The sequence below is a fragment of the Fulmarus glacialis genome, unplaced genomic scaffold, assembly GCF_000690835.1.
Source record: "Fulmarus glacialis isolate BGI_N327 unplaced genomic scaffold, ASM69083v1 scaffold8307, whole genome shotgun sequence".
Lineage (NCBI taxonomy): Eukaryota > Metazoa > Chordata > Aves > Procellariiformes > Procellariidae > Fulmarus > Fulmarus glacialis.
The window spans coordinates 4,156-14,152 of record NW_009225030.1 but is presented as its reverse complement, the minus strand read 5'-3'; the positions used below and the strand labels follow the sequence as shown (position 1 = coordinate 14,152).

At 38.5% G+C, this 9,997-nt stretch overlaps 1 protein-coding gene across 1 annotated transcript in view; it reads right to left on the bottom strand.

Moving 5' to 3' along the window:
* Positions 1-9,997, bottom strand: part of EXOG (endo/exonuclease (5'-3'), endonuclease G-like) — an 18,543-nt gene that overhangs the window by 4,517 nt on the left and 4,029 nt on the right. Inside the window, exon 3 of the mRNA XM_009582341.1 lies at positions 8,923-9,037. Coding sequence (XP_009580636.1) covers positions 8,923-9,037 — 115 coding nt within the window. The remainder of the gene's footprint in view (positions 1-8,922; positions 9,038-9,997) is intronic.

Here is a 9,997-nt window from a genome sequence, read left to right as displayed (position 1 = left end):
AAGAGCGGAGGGGGTTCACATTTCCACATTCACCCAAGCGCAGGCAGCGACTGACACTGTTGAAGGCAGAAGTCTGGAGTTCCTTTTCCCTCCTGAAGCTGGCAGCTTGCAGAGCCTGTGCTGCAATCCCACCTCCTGCGCACTCCTAGGGCAGGGCGGAAGAGAAGGAAGCGGCTGTGCTCTGCTGCACTGCACCCTGAAGCTGCTGTAGCCTCCTGACAGAAGGCAGTAGTGAGACTAAACCCTGTTCCCCAGATTCTCCCTGGGCCAACGATCACCAGACCTGCAGCATTCCTGTGCAGCATGGCCTGCACTGCCTTTTCCAGGACTCTTCACATACTTTTTTCCACATGTATACATACTAGGTCCTCCTTAGCTCGGCTCCCTCCCCTTCTCAACACCTCCCACACAGATACACATACCAGCATCCTCTGTTGTATAAAAGACCAGAGGAAGGGTGAATACGCAGATGGAGCTACAAGTATCTCCAATTAGGGGGTATATGGCGTATGTAAAACAAACAGGTGAATGCGTGCTGAGTGAGCTAGCAGAGGGAACAGGGGATTGAGTCTGAGGACTGAGTGGGTGGATAGAAAGGCTGGGGAATGAATAGAGCTGCACATAGGAGAGTTAGGTATGAAATGGAAATGCTGAATGCCTGAAGTAGGTGTTAAGGAAAACAGACACTGTGCTTATGTAATATTATGCAAATATATATATTCTATGCAAAATAATGCACATTTATGCATAGTATATGCCCCTATGAAGGAGGGAAGGAAAGAAAGAAAAAAAGGACTAGTTCAAAATTAAGGAAGGGTTGGCCTTTTGAGAAATGTAGTTCTAAATACAACTCAACTCTATACAGGCAATGGCCATACATGTAATTTATGTACCACTTCAGTTCCACGTAAGCTCTCTTTTGAGGATTTAAATAAAATTTAAGTAGTGCTCAGGCTTTATGCTAGTCCTCTGAATAGCAGTAAACTACTCCTGTAATTACTTCACCGAGTTCTAATATCGTTAAAGTGATTAAAACAAACTTCAGCCTGCCAAACAGCCAGAGTCCACAAGTATCCTTTCCTTACACAAAATGTGGCATAAAAGTTCTACGCCCAGCTCATTCTGCAGGAGGAGAATACCGTCAAAGGAGGGTGCCTGATTTCTCTGACAGAGTAAATATGCATGACAAAGAATATATATGCTTTTTTCTGCAGTTTAACGTTTATGTGAACCATGCACAGAATGCATCATCAATAATTTATGCAGCCAGTACGACCCAATGATTTCTGTTAAAAAACGAAATGCAGTTCTGGAGCATGCCATAATATTTCCATCATTATGCTCTGTAATATACCACAATTTGCTTTTTTATGGGAGTAGATACAGAAGCTGCAGATGAATGCTTCCGTAGAGTTGCCCCCCACACACAGCTCAACAGCCAGGGAAAGAAGTAAAATGTGATTTTGCAAAAGTGAAGTTTGCAACAGAAGCAATAGGTAGGAAAAACGAACTCAACAATTCATTTCCTATTGCCACCTAGAGGATTTTCCTACCTAACTACAGCAGTCTGAATCACTACTCTGATCTGCACCACCTCATTTATCTCAATGCATGCCTAACAGAAGCAGAGAGCATATGCTCCTATTGTAACAGAATAGAAAATGGGTTAAGATTATCCATGCACAGATGTTGACTTTGATTTGTGCTGGTCTATCCACAGGCAGCAGATGATCTTTCAGCAATCAATGCCTGAAACAGCTATCTGTTCCAGATGGAAAAGAGCAACAGTTTTTAATTGTATCTGTGACTCAAAAAAAATTTCATGCGCTAATACAAGCAAGAAAATACAGCAATAGCCTATTGAAAATCACTGCTGTCCCACACGCTTTCACACCATGTTGATAACAGGCCACAAGGTAAATTTCTGTGTCATCCTTTGAAAATTTCTATTTTGCTATTCCTATAAAATTTTGCTTAATCTTTCAAATTTTCAACAGCAGAAAAAAAAGCACTCACGCTAAAAGCCTTCTTTTTATAGCATTAAAAATATTCCTTTCCCATCACCATTTGAGAAACCAGTGTGAAATTTCAGATAGTATTTCTCTTTGCTGTCTCTACCAGTTCAACATAAAAATGTTCATTGCCATAACTTTTTGGAGCTGCTTATTCCTTTCACTTTTGCTTTGCTCTTGTTTTCTTTGGTGATCTGGTGTTAGCTGAAGTTCTACGACTGAACCAGTGTTGTCTAATAATGCAATATTATGATAATGTCATTTTCAGCATAGTGTTTATTGTTTTTTATTATTATTGACATTGTTATTGACATTCCACAAGTGTGTACAAATTTGTTATACTCCTCCATGCCCAATTAAACATGAACAGCTGTCATGAGGACGGGTCATTAAAATGTGTGCAATTCCTGACATTTAGAGATGTTTACATATTGCTAAAACAACAAACGTGTTGGTAAGCAGTTATACAAACTTAAAGAGCTCACAGGGACACATAAAAATAAGGGCAGAAGCAACATGATTTCTTAAAACAGAGAGAACTCAGTGAGCTTTGATAAATTCGATCTTATAGCTAAGTCACTGGATGGGGATTTGTCTTAAGCTTGGCTTTCCTCACAATTTTGGCCACATCATTAAACAGTTCTTGGTCATAGTTCTTAAAATTGGAGGAAGGACAAGTTTGCTAATATCTGTAAAGTGCTTAAGTATCACAATAAATTACAAAGACATTTGCTAATGACATCTAGGGTAAGTTTAAGCGTATGGCATAATGTCACCTTCACGGTGGTAGTCAGACAAATACGGGGCAAAGCAGTCCCCAAAAATGACAGTTTGGAGTTTATGAGAAAGAAAATTCGATTCTTACATAAACAGGAGGAAAGGAATATATAAGGTGTAATGGCAGAACGTTTGAGATTATATTAGAAGAAAACAGAGTGTTACTCTTACTAGAAGTTTCAAAACATACACAAGTGTTACCATATTTTCATTTTATACTGGACTTGTTACAGCTTCCCAGAGTGGTAAGAAAATTATCTTCTTCTGAAAGGGTAGGAATAATTTTTAAAAGAAAGGATTCATGAATCTAAAAGTAGTATTTTGCCACCTAGTGACAAGAAAATGAAAATCAACTGTGAAGAGAATTAGCAGAAGGGACTAGCCTTTCATCAGCAAGAGCCAGCTCTGGATTGGCAATTATCTGAGCTTCTCTTAGAACCTGGTAAACAGAAATCACATTCAATCATGCCTTAACTGCCAGCACACACTGAAGAGTCCTTGCATCAGATGGTACCATCATCAAATACATTAAAATGATCACTCCAGAAATTCCCTCTACACTCCAGTAACCGTTTCTTCACTCACTCTCTGTATAATAACCAAAGTTTAGAACTAAGCCATACTGCAAACCAGACCTGCCTGAAAACAAGCATACACATAATTCTCTATGTAACAGTACTTCCATCTACATCTGGCAGTGACAAAATAAAGACTTCTGTCACCTTTCTTGATGGACAGAATTCAAGGACATCATTCCTGTCACCCAAAATAAGACTGTAGCTTTCTCTGAATAGGCATTTGTTTTGTTTTAGCTGTAAACATGAGGCATGATACTGACCAGGCCCATCAGATGTTTTACTGTAGATAATATCATCCCTGCTGATATGACCCCAGGTTTGACAATCCAGAGCTTTATTATAATTTGATACTAAATTCTGCATAGAAACAAACTTTCTGGCAGTATAAAAAATTCCCTTTGCTATCAGTATAATTTTATTTACTTGATCATTGTAACAGCATTAACTGCCTTCACTCCAGTTCCTTTCAGATTTGTGTTAGGCAGCACTCATTCTGTTGATACTGTTTTTTCCCCAATATTTGAGAGAACTCTGTCAGATGGCATTGAGAAGAACTGACGGGTGTGAAGGCAGACTTAGCAATACAGAAAATACTACAGATAAAAATCATAGTAACAATCTGCAACAACACTGCACAGCCAAGCACTCCAAAATGCAAATGTATGTACTTCAGGAAAATTTAATTTGTTATGGCTGGTCTGATTGCTATTGCTCAATCATTTGGCAATCCTAAAAAAGAAAGAGAAAAAAAAAAAAAAGAAGAGATGGTAAAAAAAAAAAAAGCTGTGCCTAAATACAGTTATGCCACTAAAAGACAGGCACCCCAACCCTTTTTTTTTTAATAAAGAGGGTGTGTATATGCATTATGATACTGTATTTACGTGATGACAGAGTAGTACTTCCACAGAATCCATTTAGGTTACTTAACACTGAACCCACTACAGTTCCTACCACCACTCTTCCTATAATAAAAGAACCTTCGGGATGGGTACAGTGCTAAATAAAAGCAACCCCACAAATCTATCCTGCACCTTTGGTGTCTCTTCTCCTCCAATCTTAAACCAGTACCTATTATTTTCATTTGTACATCATGTCTAAATTTAGGACAGATCTCTAGTCGTTTACACCAGCTGATCTAAGATCCAGCCCTTTGAACCTAAGTTTTATGGGACATGTATAATGGACCTAGATCCATTAGTTGCCTATGTAGCCTTGAGACCACTTGGAGCAGCCAACGAATAGCAATAGTCCCCAGGTTTATTTCCTCCTTTAACAAGGATTCCTTCCGCTGTAGTATCTTGGCTAGGAGAAAATCTCTGCTACTTCTGAAAGTTGACTGGGGAAAACCATAAAGCACCATCTTATATTTGAGAGGTGCAATTTGTTTCCCAGTGACTTATTTGCCACAGAATTGGTGACAAGTAAGTATACCTTCTGGTACAGTTACTGTGCGTGTCTGGCCCAGCCTAGTCATTCCGTTTTGAAAATGAAATGGCAGACATGATTCCAGGATGAACCCAGTATATCACTAAAAGTACAGAAAAATGTCTCCTTCAAACAACAAACAAAATGTTATCTAAACTTACTTTTGTTTGCCAACCATAGCCAATTCTTCTTAAATTAGTATTTACTATGATGGTATTGGGAATAAGAAGGGTGGAGCATTGAGCATGACGCAGGAGAATTATTGCAAAATCTGCATTTCAAACTCCAAATCTGCTGACAGAGGAAAATCACTGAAGTGACAGTCACTGGAGAACAATAATGTATAAAACAAGACAATGTCATTTTGATTTGATCTGGACAAAGATGAAAAACCTGCATCTGCCTCTCCAATGACACAGAACAGATTTTTCCTGTTGGCATTCTATTTTACATATATTCTCAAAATATGTTTTTCAAATACCAAGAACAGTCATCAATCTACTCTTTGCAATAAAAACCTCCGCTGGAGACAGATGAAATGACAGAACATATCTGAGGATACAACAAGTTCAGCCAATAGAAGAACAATGCTGGCATCTAAGGAGTTCAAGGTTAATTCCCTTTCTGGAATTAAACAGCAAATGGTACCAGAGTCCAAGCAGGAACTGGGAACAATGCCATGACCGATGCTCTGTTTTTCCTCTATAGTGATCTAAAAATAACCTTTTTGGACGACTGATGAGAAAAACACCAGCCTGTAAAGCCATGGATACATATTTCACCACTCCTTTAGCCAAAACCAAGGAAACTCAAGATTGAAGAGAGGGTCTGAAACAAATCAATGCAGACACATTCACTGTAGTGTGTTTTCTTTTTTCCACAGTTTTAGTCTCAGAGGAGAAGAAAAACATTAGAAAGGAGCTCAGCGTTAACAGTCACATTGCCAGATTATAGGTTGTGAGTTTTAGCACTATTGTGTGTACTACAGCACTTCTCCTTAAACAGCACATACAAAGAAAAAGGATACCTTCTCACATCAGCTTCATAAGCCCAAACAATGAGGAATAAAAGCCTTTCATTTCCAAGTCACTTGTTTGAACCTAGCAGAGTTCATTCCGAAAGACAGCTAAGAGGTACCTTCCCTTCTCGTTCAGCTGCCACCTCTTAGTGTTCTTCGTTTAGGGGCAGAATCCCAGACTGCCAAAATCAATGGCAATGACTGCAATTAATCCAAGGTACCAGTTTGAAAAGAACTTCTCTCCAGTGCTTTGACAGGTTGTGTTCCCTCTTCTAAGTGTATGTGTTGATGTTAGAAGAAAAAAAAAAAAACAACATACCACTCCACTCTGAAGTCTCTCTCCCCAAAGGGCAACTTCAATGGCTAGCACAAGAACTTACGCCGTAAAGAGATTTCAAAATAACAAAACAATTCTCAGCCTGTATTTATTTACACTTAGGAGAGTACCCAAAGAGGACCTAAATCAAATAATTTAATATTTAAAACAAAACAAACAAAAAAAACCCAAATAAACATCTTACTTTTCCCACCTGTAGACAGCATTATCTTTACTTAAATACAGCTTAAATACAAATTAATTTACATAATGAACCTCACCGTAGGAAGCTAAGTAAAGGATTTATGAATGTGGCCAAATGGTGAAATGAAAACATGAATACCATCATTCCACCGTTTTCAATCTCACACTGAACTTCACTTCATAGTTTATATTAAGACCAAAACTGATACAACATTCATAAAAGACCAGAGTTGTCATCAAATCCAAAGATGATGAAGACATCTTGGCAACAGACAAGAACAGAATGATATGATAATCAAAGCAGCATGGACATTTTGTGCCACTATTATTCCATCACCATATCCTGGTATCAAGTTACTTTGAATAAAAGCAGTAGGATGCAGTGCCTGCTCTTATTTTTACCTGTGTAAGACTAAAATTTACATTTCAAAAGCAACATGCAAAGCCAAAATAACTTTTCAGAAAACGTAATCTTTCTCTTCTAAGTAAACATTTTCTCTAGAGACAAACTAGAAAAAGATGACCAATATTAAAGTGAAGCAGTTGATAGATGCAGTTGATAGATGATTCAACTGCTTCCTGGAAAATAATTTTCAGTTACAAAATGTTCAAGTCAGTTCAGGATTTTTAATTCTTTGCAATGTAAGACAAATATATATTTTTAGGGCTAAAAAAAAAATGCAGTATCCCAACAGCTACAAGGAGGCAAATTCCAGCAAGCCATGTGCAAGCCTGGAGAACTCTTACAGTACCATTCTGCATGACAGCAAGCCAAATGCTCAGCTCGACACTGTTGAAAGGGAACATTTCCCTCCTGCTCCCAGCTATTTGCTTTTGGACATATCTCATGCTGTCACCAGTAAGTGTTGGACTCCTCTGTGTGCTGCTCTATCTTGCTACGGCAGTAGAAAACAAACCCAGTAAGCAAATAAGGAGTCCAGTATGGATGGTTTTCTATTGCATTGGGTAATTAAGCATCTTGAGGAAGGATCTGACAGTCATCAGCACTGGCAGACAAGGGAACGGACTGGAAAGTATAACAGGCAATAGCGAAGTCGGCACTCTCCCTTTGGGTGGCAAGGAACCATTGCCAGTCTAAAGCTGGCTTTGCCACTAACTTATCATGTGGCGTTGGTCATATCCCTTAACCACGGCTTATTTATCCACTTGAAAATGAGCACAGTTGTCACCTTCCTCACAAAGATGTGGTGAGAGCTGAAGTTCAGAGCTGCCACTGAACACGAAAAAGATAAATTATTATTACTGCATTTTCATATGCCTAACATATGACTGTCTGGAAAAAAAGTAACAACAAACCCAAAACTAAAGCTGTGATTTCGCCAAAGTCAAGGATACAGACGTGTGCGGGTGGGGACATACGGGACAGTTTTTAAAGAAGTAAAAAGGTAAAAGTGAATGGGAAAAATTACATTCTGTCATGACTGAGTTCCAAGTTCAATCAAATGGAAATCAGCTGTGTATTTATAATGGAGAAATAGTGCCTAAATCTTACCGCTAAACAAGCCAGTGTTGAAAGCTGAACACCTCTCTCTTTTGCGTCTCCCACATCCCTCTGAAACAGGGGCTTGTTCATAGCAAGCTCATTCATTGCTCCTCAGAGAACTACTTGGACAGCTGAATCACTCACAAGCTGAAGCTGCAGTTGATCCGAGTACTTATTTTCAAGAAAAAGTGTTTTTTCAAGAGGTGCAAAATACAGCATTTATTATTTGCATTATGCTAGCTTTCATCTAGCAACTGAAAACAGCAATAATATCTCATTACCGTAAGGGCAGAAGGTAATACTCCCTCAAATATCTTACAACGCTCAGATTCTGCAGATGTCTAAACACATGCTTACAAAGAGTAAGTCAGGATAAGCAATAATAAATTTACCTCTCAATTTGAAAGCCTTTCCTATCTGTCTGTCTATCGGTGATGGTTTCTAGAGACTGTGCATGATCAATCCTCAGAGTATTTTAAGCAGGTAATAAAAATGGGGGACCAAAAGAAGAAGTGGGAGTACCAGTACCATGGACCAGTGATTACACTGCATTTACCTAAAACCTACTGAACTTGAATGAAGTCTGCCAATTGACTTTGGTATACTCAGAATCTCAGTTGCAAGGCCTCATCTAAGTGATGCATATGCGATATCAGCAAACAACTGCTTTTGAAATTAATGGAGCACAGGCATTCCAATACCCTATATAACATTACCTTTGTATTGCACTGTTTCTAAAATATATCAATAAATGATTGAATAGATGCCTACACATCAGCAAAACCCACTAACTCTTTGCTTAGATACTGTCATGTATTACAGAAGTCAGAAAACAGTTTTACTGCAGGCTGTGCACAGACATTTAATAGATCTCTCTTTGTAAAGAAAAGAAATTATTTTAAAAGTAAACTTTTTCATGTGTAGGCAAGATGTAACATCTCTACTGAACTTGTCCCAACTAGTATTGGACATTTCATGTATTTTGCATGTATTAGGATGTCTAACTTTGTTTTATGAGGCTACAATATCAATTTTAAATAAATAAATAGATAACACTGCACTGTTAACCCAGTAACATATATACATACCTGATAAGTAACACTCTTCCTTCCATCATCATTTGTTTGAGGCAAGGTCAGAGGTCCAGAAACTACCCAAACATCCTCAAACCTCTCGGTCAATTCCCGACAATACATTTCCATTCTGGAACATATTTGTCAGATAGGGTAAAGTCAGCTGGCAAAACTTAACATAATAATTTTTGAAACACACTGTGAAGGGCAAGATGAACTACTGACAGTTTGGGAGCATTTTTCCAAACTCATATGACCGACTCACAAGCTAAAGAAGGTAAAACAGGCCCAAGTCATACTTCCCACTTGTCCCAGGTTCACTTCTTTACAGATAGGCATGTGTTATCGCACACATTTGAAAATAGCCTTACCACCTGGCCTGAAAATCTGAGTTCTCCACTTACTCCCACACTTGACACTAGAAAGATACTGTTGATGGTCACTTGGGATTAGTAAAATACTTGTTTTAAACAGCAGGTTGTGGCGTTCTTACTTCAAAGGGTTTTACCACATTACTGGGTTTGTATGTTCCTCCCGAAGGAATCAATGTCCTGCAAGAGACAGCTCTTTCCATAGCTCAGAGTACTTAAGAAAGTTTCTACATGCCATTCCCACTAAGTCTACTTGTTGTTTTTATATATAGAAGTTTTAAAATAAAGTAGTAACTCCAGAAACACTAATGTTATTTTTGCTTTTTAAACTAATTGATTCAGTTTACAGCATAAAATATTTTTCCAAATAAGAAAGTTTCTGGATCATGCCTATTTTACATAAAACAAAAGATTATAGCCCATCTTTGATCTAACACCCCAAGTGTTACAGAAATGTCATACAGTGAGCACCCACTGGTCCTTTACCAAAGATAGAGTTGCACTTCACTCAAATAGACAAACAGACCAGAACACAAGACAGATGAGCCCAGCTCATCTGGCTGCCTCTGAAAGGGGGAGGTTTCACCCCCTTCTCTGTCTCTGTTCCTCATACCTCTCCCTTGGGCCACCTTTAGCACTCTTCATCTGTCAATAACCCTGAACAAAACCAGTCTTTTTTTTTGTGCTGGGTTAGTGAGTTAAATCAGCTCACACAAATC